Source organism: Narcine bancroftii, chromosome 1, assembly GCF_036971445.1.
Source record: "Narcine bancroftii isolate sNarBan1 chromosome 1, sNarBan1.hap1, whole genome shotgun sequence".
NCBI classification, from domain to species: domain Eukaryota; kingdom Metazoa; phylum Chordata; class Chondrichthyes; order Torpediniformes; family Narcinidae; genus Narcine; species Narcine bancroftii.
This window is the reverse complement of record NC_091469.1, coordinates 489,776,396-489,797,760: the sequence shown is the minus strand read 5'-3', so window position 1 is coordinate 489,797,760 and position 21,365 is coordinate 489,776,396. Positions and strand designations below refer to the sequence as shown.

The 21,365-nt window shown below is 54.9% G+C and overlaps 1 protein-coding gene across 4 annotated transcripts in view; it reads right to left on the bottom strand.

The window, feature by feature from the left end:
• Window positions 1–20,454, bottom strand: part of mroh1 (maestro heat-like repeat family member 1) — a 144,529-nt gene extending 124,075 nt beyond the window's left edge. For 2 of the 4 annotated variants that reach the window (XM_069915113.1, XM_069915116.1), the window contains exons 1-2: window positions 20,374–20,454; window positions 3,574–3,794 (exon numbers count right to left, since the gene is read on the bottom strand). In XM_069915113.1, coding sequence (XP_069771214.1) covers window positions 3,574–3,595 — 22 coding nt within the window. In that variant the 5' untranslated portion in view covers window positions 3,596–3,794; window positions 20,374–20,454. Of the gene's footprint in view, window positions 1–3,573; window positions 3,798–5,113; window positions 5,206–20,373 lie in introns of those variants that run through there. The other 2 variants (XM_069915114.1, XM_069915115.1) reach the window with 2 other exon arrangements.
• Window positions 20,455–21,365: the final 911 nt, after the last annotated feature.

The following is a 21,365-nucleotide window of genomic DNA, read 5'->3' as shown; positions in this document are numbered from 1 at the left end:
AAGTGCATGTGTATGTAATGTGCGTGTAAGTTCAGAAAAGTTCTTTGATTCACAGTCCAATTTCACTTCTCATTCCTCCAAGTTCACTGGTTGCAGGAAATTCTTAGACTGTGCATAAAATTTAACATTTATAAAGTTCACCAGGCTTTGGTGCTTGAAAGGTAAATGGTTACCGCTCAGGAAGGTTCTTGTTGGTTTTCAGAGATTTGTTGCACATTGGACAGCCAGAACTGATTCCTTTTTTTCATCAGCCACTTCAGTGTCTTGCCGAAGAAACTTGCTCAGGGTTCTCCAGATGATAACCTCTTTCTTTCAGGTCACCACAGAGTTCCTTTTTGTTTCACTTATTTCAAGTGAAACATTAGACAGCCAATCCTCTCCTCTTGAATGAACGACAAGGGCTTTGACCAGGCTGAATTAAGCACTCACAACCCATCTTCAAAATGGGGTTTTCCACAAGCTTGCCAGCTTGTCCTGTTCCAGTCCCAGTTGCTGCTGCTGAACTGTAACTCTGTAGAACTGATCTCTCTCTCTCTCTATTTCACACACAAACACACACACAGAAAGCCTGTTTGACTCTCTCTGCTTGCAAAACCACATGACCCTCTTAGAACAGCAAGTTCCCCTCCAGGCAATCTGCGGCTCCGACAAGTTATTTCACCTGTTGCCTTTTTGTAAACAACAATCCATTAGTGAAGTCTCTTGGGCACTCTCCAAAGATTTTGCAAAGGCTGATGGTCCCGACATGTCTAGCATGAGCAGAGCTCCAGTATTTTAAATACCATCTGTTTTAAAGTGTTTGTATGTGACCTACACTAAAAAACCTGCTCTAGTTTACCTCCCAAAAACATATCTATATTCTGTCACAATGGAAAGTCAAAGTAAGGCAGTGTGTTTGGTTCATTGATTATTCAGGAACCTGATGGCAGTGGGGAAAAAGCTGTCCTTGTGCCGCTGGATGCTCATCTTTAGGCATCTGTACCTTTTCCCTGATGGTAGCAGAGTGAAGAAGGCATGGCCTGGGTGGTGGTGGGGGGGTCCTTGTGGATAGAGGCTGCTTTAACACACCATCTCTTGTAGATTCCTCGATGGAGTGAAGATTGGTGCCCATGATGTTGCAGGCTGAGTTTACAACCCTCTGGATTTTTTCTTGTCCTAATTGTTGGCCCCTCTCTACTAGACAATGATGCAACCAGTAACGCATGTGTGGCATAACCAGAGTTTTATATAGCTGCAACATTACTCCAAGGCTCTTGAACTCAATCTCCCAACTAACCAAGGCCAGCATACAATAAGCCTTCATAACTACCCTATCAAACTGGGCAGGAAACTTGAGAGATCTATGAATTAGGACCCCAAGGTCCCTCAGTTTTTCCACACTGTTAAGACTCTGCCTTCAAGTTCAACCTTCCAAAATGCATCACTTCACACTTATCCGAATTAAACTCCATCTGCCACTTCTCTGCCCAACTCTGTATCGTGTTTAGATCCTGTTGTAACCTATGACCACCTTCTACACTAACCTCAACACCTGCAACTTTCATGTACAGAAGTAGAAGAATGTACAGATGCACCGCAATTCTTGCTGCAACCACACAGGTATGCAAATCGTGTACATTGTCTCCACAAATGCCAAGATATAAAATCAGATAATAAATCTCAATAGATAAATAGTCAGTGTTGCACTTTGTGCAAGAAAAAAAGCAACATTTCAGCAGTACACACTGAAGTTTTCTAGAGTAGATTACGGTTGGAGGACACTAAAATGCCAGCACATTTTCCCAACTGCACCCAGTGACAACGGTACAAACTCTACCCTTGGTAACACCAGCACTCTCCCCTTTCGCTCCCAGTGATTACCAGCACACCGCCAAACTCCCCCGACTGCTCCCAGTGACATCGGCACACTCCCCGACCACTCCCGGTGACACCAGCACACACCCCCAGCCACTCCCAGTGATACCAGGACACTCCCCCGACCACTCCTGGTGACATTGGCAACCTCCCCTGACCACTCCTGGTGACACTGGCACACGACTGACCATTCCCAGTGACCAGCACACTCCCCCGATCACTCCCAGTGACACCGGCACACACCCCCAGCCACTCCCAGTGACCAGCACACTCCCTTGATCACTCCCAGTGACACCAGCACACTCTCCCGATCGCTCCCGGTGACACCAGCACACTCCCCTAGCCACTCCCAATGACGCCAGCACACTCCCCCGACCACTCCCGGTGACACCATCACACACACCCCAGCCACTCCCAGTGATACCAGGACACTCCCACGACCACTTCTGGTGACACTGGCAACCTCCCCTGACCACTCCTGGTGACACCGGCACACTCCCTCAACCACTCCCGGTGACACCAGCACACTCCCCAGAACACACCCGGTGACACCGGCACACTAACCCAAACACGCCCAGTGACACCAGCACACTCCCCAGAACACTCCCGGTGACACCGGCACACTCCCTCAACCACTCCTGGTGACACCAGCACACTCCCCAGAACACTCCCGGTGACACCGGCACACTCCCCCGAACACTCCCAGTGACACCAGCACACTTCCCCGATCGCCCCTGGTGACACCGGCACACTCCCCCAACCACTCCCGGTGACACTGGTACACTTCCCCGATCGCTCCTGGTGACACCGGCACACTCCTCCAACCACTCCCGGTGACACCAACACACTCCCCCAACCACTCCCGGTGACACCAGCACACTCCCCCGAACACTCCCGCTGACACCAGCACACTCCCCCGAAAACTCCCGGTGACACCAGCACACTCACCCGAACACTCCCGGTGACACCAGCACACTCCCCCAAACACTCCCAGTGACACCAGCACACTCCCCCGAACACTCCCGGTGACACTGGCACACTCCCCCAACCACTCCCAGTGACACCGGCACACTTCCCCGATCGGCCCTGGTGACACCGGCACACTCCCCCGAACACTCCCGGTGACACCAGCACACTCCCCCGAACACTCCCGGTGACACCAGCACACTCACTCGAACACTCCCGGTGACACCAGCACACTTCCTCGATCGCCCCTGGTGACACCGGCACACTCCCCCAACCACTCCCGGTGACACTGGTACACTTCCCCGATCGCTCCTGGTGACACCGGCACACTCCTCCAACCACTCCCGGTGACACCAGCACACTCCCCCAACCACTCCCGGTGACACCAGCACACTCCCCCGAACACTCCCGGTGACACCAGCACACTCCCCCGAACACTCCCGGTGACACTGGCACACTCCCCCAACCACTCCCAGTGACACCGGCACACTTCCCCGATCGGCCCTTGGTGACACCGGCACACTCCCCCGAACACTCCCGGTGACAGCAGCACACTCCCCCGAACACTCCCGGTGACACCAGCACACTCCCTCGAACACTCCCGGTGACACCAGCACACTCCCCCGAACACTCCCGGTGACACCGGCACACTCCCACGACCACTCCCGGTGACACCGGCACACTCCCCCAACCACTCCCGGTGACAATGGCACACTTCCCCGATCGCTACTGGTGACCAGCCCATTCACTCACCTTCTATGTAATTGCTGCCCATTCTGTTATCTCATCACCTCCTCCAGGCTTCCTTCCCGATTCTCCCACTCTGGGTTCTGCTTCCTGTCGTAGTGACTCGTAACTTCTGCTTCACCTTCCCAGCACCAACTCTCCTCCCTCGGTTACTTGGAACAGCAAGGTTCAGGCAGATCCACAGACTGGGCGTTCACGTGTGCCGGGACCCACATTTCCAGTCACCTCTGCTGAAAGGGTGAAAAGAGCTCTCACAGTGATCTGATTCTAACCAACCCATCCACTCTCCTGGAACCCACAGCCTCCCCTCACCTGCCTCTGCCTGCCCTGCCGCCCAGGTTCACAGCCCCTGAGATTCAACTCTGCACGTGATCTACCTCACCACCCGTGGCTGACACTCCCCCCACTTTTCCCCAGTGAGGGTCCCTGCTCATTCCCATCTGCTCTGCTCTGACACCTCCAGGGATCAGCAGTACTCCCCTTCCTCTGGTGTGTACCATCTCTTCCCCCCTCCCCGCCCCAAACACCCCAGCCTCATGGCCCCAATACAGTCAGTCAGCAGATCCTTTCCTCTGACGCTCAGTTCTTGTGCTTGCAGACGGATCTGAACCAGCCGAAGAACTGGGCAGAAAATAATTATAGGAGCGTCACTGGAAGAGGAGCAAAAGACTTGGGAAGGCTGTGAGTGTTGGGAACCAGCTTGAGGGTGAGAGCATTTAAAAAGGGAGCAGAGGGCAAGTTAAGGATTAAAAAGAACTGTGATTTGGGGGAGGAGTAATGAGGATAAGGGGCAGTGACAAATAAAAAGATGGGTAGCTCAAGCAGAGCGGCCAGTGTGTGTGTGTGTGGCCCAGTATAGGAGCGGGACTTAGAGGCTTTGGCTCATGGGGCTTCGGATGAGCTTGTTCCAGCAAGGTAAGGCCAGGTAAGATCTTTGTATTTAACTATTAATGTAAGATACAGACTGGTGCAACATTATTTCTTGCATCAGCTGTACCTCACGCCACAAAAGTTGACCAAATTTAAACCAGAAATTTCAGATCAATGTTTTAGATGTGGCAGTGAGGTCAGAACCTTTCTACATTCAACCTGGTCGTGTCCCAAAATAAGAACTTTCTGGGTAGATCTGGGTGATCTTCTAGAACAAATTATTGGGAAACAATTTCCACAGATCCCAGAATTATTTTTGTTTGGAATTATTAAAGACGCAAGACTTACAAAGAAGCTGACAAAACATTAATTACAATTCATTAAGATCACATTGGCAGTGGCCAGGAAAGGTATAGCGGTCACCTGGAAGTTTGATCCCTGTTTGGGACTGGCCTGTTAGAATGCGGAAATCCAAAACAGTGTCCCCCTGGAGAAAATCACCTCTTTTTTAAATTTTTTTTTTATTTTTCACACCATAAACCACATTGACCATGATACATACATTTTCCTTTTCAAATATATAGTGTCGTTTTCTTCCCCCCCTCTCCCTCCTCCCATCCCACCCTCCCTACCTCCCCCCCCATTCATTTAAAGTACAAAATCTAAGATACATTACCTCATCTGAAGAATAAGTACGACGTATTTATGGATATTTGGCAGCCATGTCTACGACATGTAGGGATTAACCTTCCCTCCTCGCCTTAGCCCCCATCCCTGATCCAGAAAAGTCAAATAAATTTTAGGCCTGAGAGATTGGTGAAGGTGCCTGACAGACCTTTCTCCTCTTCTTATTTTTGTTGGTATTCTATCCTACTCTTATACCCATCCGATCTTTTGTTTTCTCTCTTTTTCTAAGGGAAGGAGAAAGGGGTGGGGTGGGGGCGTTATTTACAATTATAGTCAACAAGAAGGATTGCTGTTAAATACATTGGTTAAGGTGGATTTATTTGACTTATAAATTCTAAAAATAAAATATTCAAAAGATCTTTGTATTTAAATTTATTTTCTTTGGCTTGGCTTCGCGGATGAAGATTTATGGAGGGGTAATGTCCACGTCAGCTGCAGGCTCGTTTGTGGCTGACAAGTCCGATGCGGGACAGGCAGACACGGTTGCAGTGGTTGCAGGGGAAAATTGGTTGGTTGGGGTTAGGTGTTGGGTTTTTCCTCCTTTGTCTTTTGACAGTGAGGTGGACTCTGTGGTCTTCTTCAAAGGAGATTGCTGCCCCCCAAACTGTGAGGCGCCAAGATGCACGATTTGAGGCGATATTAGCCCACTGGCGATGGTCAATGTGGCAGGCACCGAGAGCTTTCTTTAGGCAGTCCTTGTACCTCTTCTTTGGTGCACCTCTGTGGAGTAGGTAATGGAGTAAGCTCGGGCAGTGATGCACTCCAAGTGCAGCATGGGGGATATCTGGGACAGCACAATTTTCCCTGATGACTACATCTGAAAGAGGAGTTTCCAGCTGCAGCTCCTGGGTGACTCTGTTAGGGAGCTGGAGCCAGAGGAGCAGATGAGCAGGCAGATTTTGGAATGGTGCAGGACATACAGGCTGGCAGGAGGTGACTGCAAGAGGGATAGATGGGGCTGAATTTGTCAGGTGTGTTCAAGAAGGATTCCTGACAGAGTAGGTGGACCAGCCAACGAGAGGAGAGGCCATATTGTATCTGGTTCTGGGAAATGAACCAAGTCAGGTGCCGGACCTTTCAGTGGGGCAGCATTTCGGTGAGAGTGACCACAACCTTCTGAGCTTTAGCATAGCGATGGATAAGGATAAAAGCAGAGAAAATGGGAAAGTAATTTGGGAAGGACTAATTATGATGGGATGAGCCAGGATTATTCAGGAGGCAGAGATAATGATAGAGAGAAGCTTCAGGGAGACAGTCACCCCTAAAGGTCAGGAGGCAGGCAGCTGGGTGACTGTTAGGAGAGGGAAGGGGGAGAAGAAGACAGACCAAGAGCACCCCTGTGGCCATTCCTCTCAACAATAAATACTGTTTTGGATACTTTTTTTTGGGGGGGGGAACAATCGATCAGGAATAAGTCATGGTGGTCACGTCTCTGGCACAGAGGCTGGTCCCTTGGCTCGGAAGGGAAGGGGGGAGAAGAGGGGAGCAATGGTGATTGGGGATTCGCTGGTTAGGCGAGTGGATAGGAGGTTCTGTGAATGTGATCAAGGTTACAGGATGGTACGTTGCCTCAAGGATGTCTCTGATTGAGTTCATAGCATTCTGGAGGGGGAGGGGGAGCAGCCAGATCTCATGGTCCATGTGGGGACTATAGATAGGAGTAGTGATGAGGACCTGAAGTGGGAATATAGGGAGTTAAGAAAAAAGTTAAAAAGCAGGACCTCAAAAGTGGTGATCTCAGGACTGCTGCCTGTACCACACGCCCATGTGGGCAGGAACAGGAAGTTGTGGCAGATGAATGTGTGACTGAAGAGTTGATGCAGGAGGCAAGGGTTCAGATTTGTAGATCATTGGGATCTCTTCTGGGGAAGGTCTGACCTCTACAAAAAAGGTCGAGCTGCACCTGAACTGGAGAGGGACCAATAGCTTGGCAGCCAAGTTTGCTGGAGCTGTTGGGGAGGGTTTAAACTTGTTTTGCGGGGGGTGGAACCAGAATTTGACAGCAGAGAATAGGGCAGAAGGTCAAAAGCCTGATGCTAGATGCTCTGAGTTGGTGAGGAAGGACAGGCAAGGCAGGAAGCATAAAGGTAGCCAGTTAGAAGGGTTTGAAATGTGTCTATTTCAACGCTAGGAGTATTAGGAAAAAAGGAGATGAATTTAGAACATGGATCAGTATGTGGAACTACGATGTAGTGGCTATTACATCTTATGATGTACCTCAGGAGGATTGGGAAGTCGTGTGTCTAGATGGGTTGACTAAATTACTTAAGATATAGTTCGGTTAATTATAATTTTTTACATCAGTTGTATTTGACCCCTGAGAAATTGAAAAGATATGGATTTAGTAATTTGGATTTATGTTTTAGATGTGGATTATACATGCAGTTTGTGCATGTGACAAAGTTCAACCATTTTGGGAAAAAATTGGAGTATTTTTTGAAAAATTATTTAAGATTAAATTGCCATTAGACCCAGAAATTGTTTTGCTGGGTTATACTGCATCTTTGACTAGTTTGGGGTTAACAAGTTTCAGATAGCTTTTGTTCATTTAGCGCTGGCGGTAGTACGGAAATGTATTGCGATTACTTGGAAAGATAATGTCGAAGTAAATATAGCTCGTTGGCAGAATGAATTGAGGTCTTGTATTTATATGGAGAAAATAACATAATTTACATGATAATTATTCTTTTTTTGTTCAGATGTGGTCACCTTATTTTGAATGTATGGGTTTAAAAATATCTTAAATCTTTTTAAGATATTACACAGTTTATGTATGTAATTAATTGATAATATGTTCCTTTTTGCTCCCCTTGCAGGGCTTGCTGAGGGTGGGTTTTTTAGTTTATTTTGTTATAATTTTTAAGTATTATTTTTTATGTATTTTGAAAATCTTAAATAAAGTTTTTTTAAAAAGGATAGTCAGCAGGGCTTTGTGAAGGGAAGGTCGTGCCTCACGAGCCTAATTGAGTTTTTTTTGAGGAGGTAACAAAAGAAATTGATGAGGGTCGGGTGATAGATATGGTCTAAATGGATTTTAGCAAGGCATTTGACAAGATCCCCAGGAGAGACTCGTTCAGAAGGTCATTAGCTTGCAGGTAGAAAAGAATAGCAGTGGAAGGACAGTATTCTGCCTGGAGGTCAGTGACTAGTGGAGTACCTCAAGGATCTGTTCTAGGATCCCCTGCTCTTTGTGATTTTTATAAATGACGGATGAAGAGACAGAAGGATGGGTCAGTAAGATTTCGGATGACGCAAAGGCTGGAGGTGTTGTGGATAGAGCTGAAAGGGTTGAAGGTCACAGGATGCAGATTTGGACAGAGAATTGGCAGATGGGTTCAATCGGATAAGTGTGAGATGATGCATTTTGGAAGGGCAAACCAGAAGGCTGTGTGCAGGGTTAATGGTCAGTTACTTAAGAGTGTGGATGAACAGAGGGACCTTTGGATCCAAATCCATGCATCCCTCAAGATCTCCACACAGGTTGATAGAATAGTTAAGAAGGCCCATGAAGAGGAGGATTGAGTTCCAGAACAGAGGTCATGTTGCAACTCTACAAATCTCTGGTGAGGCCTTACTTAGTTCAGTTCTGGTCACCTCATTATAGGAAGGATCTGGAAGCTCTAGAGAGGGTACAGAGAAGATTTGCCCCAGGATGTTACCTGGATTGGAAAATAAGTCTTTATGAGGCAAGGTTAACAGAGCTGGGACTTTTCCCTTTGGAGCATCGAACTAAGGAGCCGCTTATTGACTTCAGGAAAACCAGGGGGAAATCAAAGGTGGGGAGGTTGAGCAAATTTAAGATCTTGGGAGTCATACCTTGGAGGATCTTTCCTGAACCCTACAGAAGGCAGCAGCAGCGATCGTCAAAGGCCCACCCCACCCAGCACACGCTCTGTCCTCGCTGCTGCCATCAGGAAAGAGGTATCATTGCCACAAGACTCGCCCCACCAGGTTCAGGAACAGCTGCTCCCCCTCCACCATCAGACTCCTCAACAACAAACTCCTCTATTTCCATTTCCTTTCTAATCCTACAGTTTGTTTTCTCTGCCTCATCTCTTTCTCTCTTCCTTCTTTTCTGATTTCTCTCATTTCTTTCTCTTCTTCTGATTCTTTCTGGCTCAAGTTACTTACAACCTTCAGCCTCTCTTTTTAGTTCACGGAGCCTTCTCGACCCAACGTCTCTCTCCAATGACACTTCATCATCGCTGGGTTCAGGTAAGCTCCTGCTTTTTTCTTGGGTCCTCACATCCACCTTTGTCATTTCTTCTATATTTCCTTGTCCTTCTCGTGGTTCTCAGGTCTTTTTTAAGGGTTTCCCCGTGACCACCGGCGTTCCTGATTTCTCCCTTGCTGTTTGCAGGATTTTTTTTCTTTTTGTAAGTGAGTTCCCATCTCAGCTTTCATTTAGCGCTTCGAGTCCAGGGTGTTGCCACTTCCCGGAAGGCTCTTGGCGGTTGCCCAACATGCTCTTCCTGAACTTCTTTGTTTTCTTTCTGGTGAGTTATTTTTCTTTCCTTTACGGGGCCCCCTCAGTTAACGGCTGTTCTGGTTGCGCAGGACCATTACCTTCACCTGCCACCATCCCTGTCAACGTCTTTTTCTTCATCCATTATTATTTCAGCTGTTTCTTTTTCCTCTTCCAACTCTTTCTGAACATACCTTGGGTCAGTCCCTCCTTGTTACCTTCACCCATCCCTCTCACTAGATCCTTCTTACAACCAGAGCGGGGGGGAGGGGTCTGTTCCAACTCTGCCGTTATCTTTGGCCCCTAAGCAGGTCCAAGCAAGATTGACCTCCACATTTCATCCACTCCCTCTAGCTTTGTTGACAACTCTTTTTCCCATTATTTTAACTTCTCTTTGTTTTTAACGCTTATTCCAATAACTTTCAGGTCATCTTTCCCTATCTTTTTTAACGTTCTATCTCTGGAGCTCTGAAGTTACCCTATTACTTCACGGCCACAATTTTGGAACACCCTCTATGACAAACTTAATCAGGGACTCATTTAAGGACTCTTACATGTGCACTTCATTGATTTTCTTTTGTTCTCTCTGTATTGCACAGTCAGTTTGTCTACATTCATTATCTGTTCTAGTTCTTTATTTGTTTACGCTGTGTACAGAATATTTTGTACTACCAGTAGTAATTCTGCAGCACCTGCAGGAAAAAGAATCTCAGGGAATTATAGATAGGGTGGTTTCCCAGGTCAGGAGTAGCAAACACCAGAGGACATGTGTACAAAGTGAAGGGAGGGAAGTTTAGGGGAGACATAAAGGTAAGTGCGTTGTTTTTACACAGAGAGTTGTGGGGGGCCTGGAATGTCTTGCCAGGGATGGTGGTGGAGGATGAAACACTGGGGGCATTTAAGAGATTCTTAGACAGATTTGGCGGGCAGCAACCTCCTTTGAAGAAGACCGCAGAGCCCACCTCACTGACAAAAGGCAAAGGAGGAAAAACCCAACACCCAACCCCAACCCCAACCCACCAATTTTCCCCTGCAACCGTGTCTGCCTGTCCCGCATCGGACTTGTCAGCCACAAACGAGCCTGCAGCTGACGTGGACTTTTTACCCCCTCCATAAATCTTCGTCCGCGAAGCCAAGCCAAAGAAGAAGAGACAGATACATTGATGGAAGAAAAATAGAGGGTTCCAGGGTAGAGAGGGTTTAGTATTTTTTTAAGGAATATTTGGGTCGGCACAACATCAAGGCCTGAAAGTGTCTGTAGTGTTCTATGTTCTAATGTTCTAAAACTGGCAGATGGAACAATGCAGACAAGTGTGAGGTGTTGGATTTTGGAAGGAAAAACCAAGAAAGTAAGTACATAAGAAGAAAATGGTCAGGCACTGAGGAGTGCGGTAGAACAGAGGGATCTGGGAATACAGATACAGGGTTCCCTGAAAGTGGCATCACAGATGGACAGGGTTGTAAAGAGAGTTTTTGGCATCTTGGCCTTCATAAATCAAGGTATTGAGTACAGGAGTTGGGATGTTACAGTAAGAGTTGTATGAGGCCAAATTTGGAGAATTGGGTCATCGAACTGCAGGAAAGACACCAGTTAGATAGAAAGAGTGCAGAGAAGATGTTGCCAGGACTTAAGGAATTAAATTAAATGGAAAGGTTAAACAGGTTTGGAGTTTATTGGAATGAGGGGAGATTTGATAGAGGTATTTAAAATTATGAGGGGTATAGTTAGAGTAAATATAAATAGGCTTCTTCACTGAGGGTGGTTGAGATACAAACCAGGGAACATGGGTTAAGGGTGAAAGGGGAGAAATTTAGGGGGACCTTCTTCACACAGAGTGTGGAACGAGCTGCCAGCTGAAGTGAGGAATGCAGGCTCAATTCTAACATAAAAGAAAACTTTGGACAGGAACATGGATGGATGTCAGTGGGACTCAGCAGAATAACACAGACTGGAAGGGCCTGTTTTACTGTGCAGAGATGTTTTACGGCCCTGGTCTTCCTTACTCTTATTCCCTCTGAAATTTTCCATCGCTGGATCTTTCTCTGCCCACCCTCTGGTTCAAAGTTTCTCCCAATTTGAGTCTCTCAAATTCTCAGTTTCTGCTCCCTTCGGTCTATCACTAACTAATCTATCTGTCTTGCTGTCCTGACACACAGTAACCTTCAATCCCTCCCATATCTATCGATCACAGTAGTTTTCAACCTTTTTCTTTCCACCAACAAACCACTTTAAATAATCCCTGTGCCATCGGTGCTCTGTGATTATTAAGGGATTGCTTAAGGTCGTATTTGAGTGGGAAAGAAAAGTTTGAAAACCAGTGGTCTCATGCGATGGATCGTGTGTCTGTTCCCCACTCTTTCTCTTTTGTTCACATCAACCCTCAACTTCCCCTACCCCTTTCACCGTTTCCACCACATTACCACCCCTTTCTATCCTTCCCTCCCTACTCTGCCCCCTGACCCTAATGGACCCTACCCCACCCCCTGACCCAATCAGACTCTACCACACTCCCTGACCCAACCCCGCTCCCTGACCCTAACGGACCCTACCCCACTCCCTGACCCGACCCTTCTCCCTGACCCGACCCTTCTCCCTGACCCTAGCGGACCCTACCCCACACCCTGACCCGACCCCTCTCCTGACCCTAACGGACCCTACCCCACTCTCTGACCCAACCCTTCTCCCTGACCCTAACGGACCCTACCACACACCCTGACCCGAATCCTCTCCATGACCCTAACGGACCCTACCCCGCCCCCTGACCCGATCAGACTCTACCCCGCTCCCTGACCCAACCCGTCTCCCTGACCCTAATGGACCCAACCTCACACCCTGACCCTACCCTTCTCCCTAACCCTAATGGGCCCTACTCCACCCCCTGACCCTATCAGACTCTCCCCCACTCCCCGACCCTACCCTTCTCCCTGACCCTAATGAACCTTACCCCGTCCCCTGACCCTATCAGACTCTACCGTTCTCCCTGACCCTAATGGACATTACCCCGCACCCTGACCCTCATATACATTACCCTACACCCTGACCGAACCCTTCTCCCTAACCCTAATGGGCCCTACTCAATCGCCTGACCCTATCAGACTCTACCCCACTCCCTGACCCTACCCTTCACCCTGACAAGAATGGACATTACACCGCCCCCTGCCCCTATCAGACTCTACCCCACACCCTGACCCGACCTTCTCCCTGACCCTAATGGACCCAACCCAACATCCTGACCCTACCCTGCTCCCTAACACTAATGGGCCATACTCCACCCCCTGACCCTATCAGACACTACACCACACCCTGACCCTACCCTTCTCCCTGACCCTAAGGGACCTGATCCCACAACCTAACCCTACCCTTCTCGCTAACCCTAATGGGCCCTACACCACACCCTGACTCTAATGGACATTACACCGCCCCCTGACCCTATCCGAACCCCGCTCCCTGACCCAACCCTTCCCCCTAACCCTAAAGGGCACTACTTCACTCCCTGACCCTATCAGACTCTACACCACATCCTAACGCCATCCTTCTCCCTGACCCTAATGGACTCTACCCCACACCCTGACCCTAATGGACCCTACCTTCTCCCTGACCCTAATGGACTCTACCCCACCCCCTGACCCTAATGGACCCTACCCTCTCCCCTTGACCCTAATGGACCCTACCCCACCCCCTGACCCTAATGGGCCCTACCCTTCTCCCTGACCCTAATGGACTTTACCCCACCCTCTGACCCTAATGGACCCTACCCTCTCCCCTTGACCCTAATGGGCCCTTCCCCACCCCCTGACCCTAATAGGCCCTACCCTTCTCCCTCACCCTAATGGACCCTACCCCACCGCCTGACCCTAATGGACCCTACCCCACCGCCTGACCCTAATGGACCCTACCCCACACCCTGACGCTACTCTTCTCCCTGACCCTAATGGACCCTACCCTTCTCCCTGACCCTAATGGCCTCTACCCCACCCCCTGACCCTAATGGACCCTAACCTCTCCCCTTGACCCTAATGGGCCATACCCCACCCCCTGACCCTAATGGGCCCTACCCTTCTCCCTGACCCTAATGGACTCTACCCCACGCCCTGACCCTAATGGACCCTACCCTCTCCCCTTGACCATAATGGGCCCTACCCCACCCCCTGACCCTAATGGGCCCTACCCTTCTCCCTGACCCTAATGGACCCTACCGAACCCCCTGACCCTAATGGACCCTACCCCACACCCTGACGCTACTCTTCTCCCTGACCCTAATGGACCCTACACTTCTCCCTGACCCTAATGGACTCTACCCCACCCCCTGACCCTAATGGACCCTACCCACTCCCCTTGACCCTAATGGGCCCTACCCCACCCCCTGACCCAAATGGGCCCTACCCTTCTCCCTGACCCTAATGGACTCTACCCCACCCCCTGACTCTAATGGACCCTAGCCTCTCCCCTTGACCCTAATGGGCCCTACCCCACCCCCTGACCCTAATGGGCCCTAGCCCTCTCCCTGACCCTAATGGACCCTACCCCACCCCCTGACCCTAATGGACCCTACCCCACACCCTGACGCTACTCTTCTCCCTGACCCTAATGGACCCTACCCTTCTCCCTGACCCTATTGGGCTCTACCCTCTCCCCTTGACCCTAATGGGCCCTACCCACCCCCTGACCCTAATGGGCCCTACCCCACCCCCTGACCCTAATGGGCCCTACCCCACCCCCTGACCCTATCAGACTCTACCCCACCCCCTGACCCTATCAGACTCTACCCCACCCCCTGACCCTATCAGACTCTACCCCACCCCCTGACCCTATCAGACTACCCCACCCCCCGACCCTAATGGGCCCTACCCCACCCCCTGACCCTAATGGACCCTACCCCACTCCCTGACCCTATCAGACTCTACCCCACCCCCTGACCCTAATGGGCCCTACCCCACCCCCTGACCCTATCAGACTCTACCCCATCCCCTGACCCTATCAGACTCTACCCCACCCCCTGACCCTAATGGGCCCTACCCCACCCCCTGACCCTAATGGGCCCTACCCCAACCCCTGACCCTAATGGACCCTACCCCACTCCCTGAACCTATCGGACTCTACCCCACCCACTGACCCTAATGGGCCCTACCCCATCCCCTGACCCTATCAGACTCTACCCCACCCCCTGACCCTAATGGGCCCTACCCCACCCCCTGACCCTAATGGGCCCTACCCCACCCCCTGACCCTAATGGGCCCTACCCCACCCCCTGACCCTAATGGGCCCTACCCCACCCCCTGACCCTAATGGGCCCTACCCGGTATCTCCCTGACCCTAATGGACTCTACCCCACCCCATGACCCTAATGGACCCTAGCATCTCCCCTTGACCCTAATGGGCCCTACCCCACCCCCTGACCCTAATGGGCCCTACCCCTCGCCCTGACCCTAATGGACCCTACCCCACCCCCTGACCCTAATGGACCCTACCCCACACCCTGACGCTACTCTTCTCCCTGACCCTAATGGACCCTACCCTTCTCCCTGACCCTATTGGACTCTACCCTCTCCCCTTGAACCTAATGGGCCCTACCCCACCCCCTGACCCTAATGGACCCTACCCCACACACTGACCCCAATGGGCCCTACCCCACCCCCTGACCCTATCAGACTCTACCCCACCCCCTGACCCTATCAGACTCTACCCCACCCCCTGACCCTAATGGGCCCTACCCCAACCCCTGACCCTAATGGGCCCTACCCCACCCACTGACCCTAATGGGCCCTACCCCACCCCCTGACCCTAATGGGCCCTACCCCACCCCCTGACCCTAATGGGCCCTACCCCACACCCTGACCCTAATGGACCATACCCTTCTCCCTGACCCTAATGGACTCTACCCCACCCCCTGACCCTAATGGACCCTACCCTCTCCTCTTGACCCTAATGGACCCTACCCCACCTCCTGACCCTGATGGACCCTACCCCACACCCTGACGCTACTTTTCTACCTGACCCTAATGGACCCTAACCCACCCCCTGACCCTAATGGACCCTACCCTTCTCCCTGACCTTAATGGACTCTACCCCACCCCCTGACCCTAATGGACCCTACCCTCTCCCCTTGACCCTAATGGGCCCTACCCCACCCCCTGACCCTAATGGGCCCTACCCTTCTCCCTGACCCTAATGGACTTTACCCCACCCCCTGACCCTAATGGACCCTACCCTCTCCCCTTGACCCTAATGGGCCCTACCCCACCCCCTGACCCTAATAGGCCCTACACTTCTCCCTGACCCTAATGGACCCTACCCCACCGCCTGATCCTAATGGACCCTACCCCACCGCCTGACCCTAATGGACCCTACCCCACACCCTGACGCTACTCTTCTCCCTGACCCTAATGGACCCTACCCTTCTCCCTGACCCTAATGGCCTCTACCCCACCCCCTGACCCTAATGGACCATAACCTCTCCCCTTGAGCCTAATGGGCCCTACCCCACCCCCTGACCCTAATGGGCCCTACCCTTCTCCCTGACCCTAATGGACTCTACCCCACCCCCTGACCCTAATGGACCCTACCCTCTCCCCTTGACCATAATGGGCACAACCCCACCCCCTGACCCTAATGGGCCCTACCCTTCTCCCTGACCCTAATGGACCCTACCCCACACCCTGACCCTAATGGACCCTACCCCACACCCTGACGCTACTCTTCTCCCTGACCCTAATGGACCCTACACTTCTCCCTGACCCTAATGGACTCTACCCCACCCCCTGACCCTAATGGGCCCTACCCCTCTCCCTGACCCTAATGGGCCCTACCCCACCCCCTGACCCTAATGGGCCCTACCCCACCCCCTGACCCTAATGGGCCCTACCCCCACCCCCTGACCCTAATGGGCCCTACCCCCACCCCCTGACCCTAATGGGCCCTACCCCCACCCCCTGACCCTAATGGGCCCTACCCCCACCCCCTGACCCTAATGGGCCCTACCCCCACCCCCTGACCCTAATGGGCCCTACCCCCACCCCCTGTCCCTAATGGGCCCTACCCCCACCCCCTGACCCTAATGGGCCCTACCCCCACCCCCTGACCCTAATGGGCCCTACCCCACCCCCTGACCCTAATGGGCCCTACCCCACCCCCTGACCCTAATGGGCCCTACCCCACCCCCTGACCCTAATGGGCCCTACCCCACCCCCTGACCCTAATGGGCCCTACCCCTCCCCCTGACCCTAATGGCCCCTACCCCACCCCCTGACCCTAATGGCCCCTACCCCACCCCCTGACCCTAATGGCCCCTACCCCCACCCCCTGACCCTAATGGGCCCTACCCCCACCCCTGACCCTAATGGGCCCTACCCCCACCCCTGACCCTAATGGGCCCTACCCCACCCCCTGACCCTAATGGGCCCTACCCCACCCCCTGACCCTAACGGGCCCTACCCCACCCCCTGACCCTAACGGGCCCTACCCCACCCCCTGACCCTAACGGGCCCTACCCCACCCCCTGACCCTAACGGGCCCTACCCCACCCCCTGACCCTAACGGGCCCTACCCCACCCCCTGACCCTAACGGGCCCTACCCCCCCCCCTGACCCTAACGGGCCCTAACCCCCCCCTGACCCTAACGGGCCCTACCCCGCCCCCTGACCCTAACGGGCCCTACCCCGCCCCCTGACCCTAACGGGCCCTACCCCGCCCCCTGACCCTAACGGGCCCTACCCCGCCCCCTGACCCTAACGGCCCCTACCCCGCCCCCTGACCCTAACGGCCCCTACCCCGCCCCCTGACCCTAACGGCCCCTACCCCGCCCCCTGACCCTAACGGCCCCTACCCCGCCCCCTGACCCTAACGGCCCCTACCCCTCCCCCTGACCCTAACGGCCCCTACCCCACCCCCTGACCCTAACGGCCCCTACCCCACCCCCTGACCCTAACGGCCCCTACCCCACCCCCTGACCCTAACGGCCCCTACCCCCACCCCCTGACCCTAACGGGCCCTACCCCCACCCCCTGACCCTAACGGGCCCTGCCCCACCCCCTGACCCTAACGGCCCCTGCCCCACCCCCTGACCCTAACGGCCCCTGCCCCACCCCCTGACCCTAACGGCCCCTGCCCCACCCCCTGACCCTAACGGCCCCTGCCCCACCCCCTGACCCTAACGGCCCCTGCCCCACCCCCTGACCCTAACGGCCCCTGCCCCACCCCCTGACCCTAACGGCCCCTGCCCCACCCCCTGACCCTAACGGCCCCTGCCCCACCCCCTGACCCTAACGGCCCCTGCCCCACCCCCTGACCCTAACGGCCCCTGCCCCACCCCCTGACCCTAACGGCCCCTGCCCCACCCCCTGACCCTAACGGCCCCTGCCCCACCCCCTGACCCTAACGGCCCCTGCCCCACCCCCTGACCCTAACGGCCCCTGCCCCACCCCCTGTCCCTAACGGCCCCTGCCCCACCCCCTGACCCTAACGGCCCCTGCCCCACCCCCTGACCCTAACGGCCCCTGCCCCACCCCCTGACCCTAACGGCCCCTGCCCCACCCCCTGACCCTAACGGCCCCTGCCCCACCCCCTGACCCTAACGGCCCCTGCCCCACCCCCTGACCCTAACGGGCCCTGCCCCACCCCCTGACCCTAACGGGCCCTGCCCCACCCCCTGACCCTAACGGGCCCTGCCCCACCCCCTGACCCTAACGGGCCCTGCCCCACCCCCTGACCCTAACGGGCCCTGCCCCACCCCCTGACCCTAACGGGCCCTGCCCCACCCCCTGACCCTAACGGGCCCTGCCCCACCCCCTGACCCTAACGGGCCCTACCCCACCCCCTGACCCTAACGGGCCCTACCCCACCCCCTGACCCTAACGGGCCCTACCCCACCCCCTGACCCTAACGGGCCCTACCCCTCTCCCTGACCCTAACGGGCCCTACCCCACCCCCTGACCCTAACGGGCCCTACCCCACCCCCTGACCCTAACGGGCCCTACCCCTCTCCCTGACCCTAATGGGCCCTACCCCACCCCCTGACCCTAATGGGCCCTACCCCCACCCCCTGACCCTAATGGGCCCTACCCCACCCCCTGACCCTAATGGGCCCTACCCCACCCCCTGACCCTAATGGACCCTACCCCACCCCCTGACCCTAATGGGCCCTACCCCACCCCCTGACCCTAATGGGCCCTACCCCACCCCCTGACCCTAATGGGCCCTACCCCACCCCCTGACCCTAATGGGCCCTACCCCACCCCCTGACCCTAATGGACCCTACCCCACCCCCTGACCCTAATGGGCCCTACCCCACCCCCTGACCCTAATGGGCCCTACCCCACCCCCTGACCCTAATGGGCCCTACCCCTCTCCCTGACCCTAATGGGCCCTACCCCACCCACTGACCCTAATGGGCCCTACCCCACCCCCTGACCCTAATGGGCCCTACCCCTCTCACTGACCCTAATGGGCCCTACCCCTCTCACTGACCCTAATGGGCCCTACCCCACCCCCTGACCCTAATGGGCCCTACTCCACCCCCTGACCCTAATGGGCCCTACCCCACCCCCTGACCCTAATGGGCCCTACCCCACCCCCTGACCCTAATGGGCCCTACCCCTCTCCCTGACCCTAATGGGCCCTACCCCACCCCCTGACCCTAATGGGCCCTACCCCACCCCCTGACCCTAATGGGCCCTACCCCTCTCCCTGACCCTAATGGGCCCTACCCCACCCCCTGACCCTAATGGGCCCTACCCCCACCCCCTGACCCTAATGGGCCCTTCCCCACCCCCTGACCCTAATGGGCCCTACCCCCACCCCCTGACCCTAATGGGCCCTACCCCCACCCCCTGACCCTAATGGACCCTACCCCACCCCCTGACCCTAATGGGCCCTACCCCACCCCCTGACCCTAATGGGCCCTACCCCACCCCCTGACCCTAATGGGCCCTACCCCACCCCCTGACCCTAATGGACCCTACCCCACCCCCTGACCCTAATGGGCCCTACCCCACCCCCTGACCCTAATGGGCCCTACCCCACCCCCTGACCCTAATGGGCCCTACCCCTCTCCCTGACCCTAATGGGCCCTACCCCACCCACTGACCCTAATGGGCCCTACCCCTCTCACTGACCCTAATGGGCCCTACCCCTCTCACTGACCCTAATGGGCCCTACCCCACCCCCTGACCCTAATGGGCCCTACCCCACCCCCTGACCCTAATGGACCCTACCCCACCCCCTGACCCTAATGGGCCCTACCCCACCCCCTGACCCTAATGGGCCCTACCCCTCTCACTGACCCTAATGGGCCCTACCCATCTCCCTGACCCTAATGGGCCCTACCCCACCCCCTGACCCTAATGGGCCCTACCCCACCCCCTGACCCTAATGGACCCTACCCCACCCCCTGACCCTAATGGGCCCTACCCCTCTCACTGACCCTAATGGGCCCTACCCCTCTCACTGACCCTAATGGGCCCTACCCCACCCCCTGACCCTAATGGGCCCTACCCCACCCCCTGACCCTAATGGACCCTACCCCACCCCCTGACCCTAATGGGCCCTACCCCACCCCCTGACCCTAATGGGCCCTACCCCACCCCCTGACCCTAATGGGCCCTACCCCACCCCCTGACCCTCTCCCCCTCCATGCCGAAACCCCGCCCACCTCCACCAATTCTCCCCTACCCCTCCCACTCCCCCCTCCCCATCTCTTCCACCCGCCCTCGTATCCCCGCCATTCACTTCGCCTCCTCTTTTTCCCTCCACCCTCCTCCCTCCCCTCAGGGCCCAACCAACCCCTCACCTGCAAGTCCCTCGATCGTCCGCTCACATCCTGCTCCGAGTGATCACGTGATCCAGGGCGTCATGTGTCCGGTCACGGAATCCAGGCACCGCTCCCGCGTCTGCGCCTGCAGCTCCCATGCGCCTGGCCGCCGCCATCTTTGATGCTGGCGGGAGAGTGTCCAGCCACCTAGTGGGGTGGAAGTGCAATGTTCCTCGTTCCCCCGGCACCCCCGCCCCCTGACCCTAATTGACCCGACCCCGCTCCCTGACCCTACCCTTTTCCCTAAACCTAATGGAGGCTACTCTGCCCCCTAACCCTAACAGACCCTACCCCGCTCCCTGACCCTAACAGACCCTACCTCGCCCCCTGACCCTATCAGACTCTACCCCGCTCCCTGACCCTAACAGACCCTACCTCGCCCCCTGACCCTATCAGACTCTACCCCGCTCCCTGACCCTAACAGACCCTACCTCGCCCCCTGACCCTATCAGACTCTACCCCGCTTCCTGACCCTAACGGACCCTACCTCGCCCCCTGACCCTATCAGACTCTACCCCGCTCCCTGACCCTAACAGACCCTACCTCGCCCCCTGACCCTATCAGACTCTACCCCGCTTCCTGACCCTAACGGACCCTACCTCGCCCCCTGACCCTATCAGACTCTACCCCCCTCCCTGACCCTAACAGACCCTACCTCGCCCCCTGACCCTATCAGACTCTACCCCGCTTCCTGACCCTAACGGACCCTACCTCGCCCCCTGACCCTATCAGACTCTACCCCGCTTCCTGACCCTAACGGACCCTACCTCGCCCCCTGACCCTATCAGACTCTACCCCGCTCCCTGACCCTAACAGACCCTACCTCGCCCCCTGACCCTATCAGACTCTACCCCCCTCCCTGACCCTAACAGACCCTACCTCGCCCCCTGACCCTATCAGACTCTACCCCGCTCCCTGACCCTAACAGACCCTACCTCGCCCCCTGACCCTATCAGACTCTACCCCGCTCC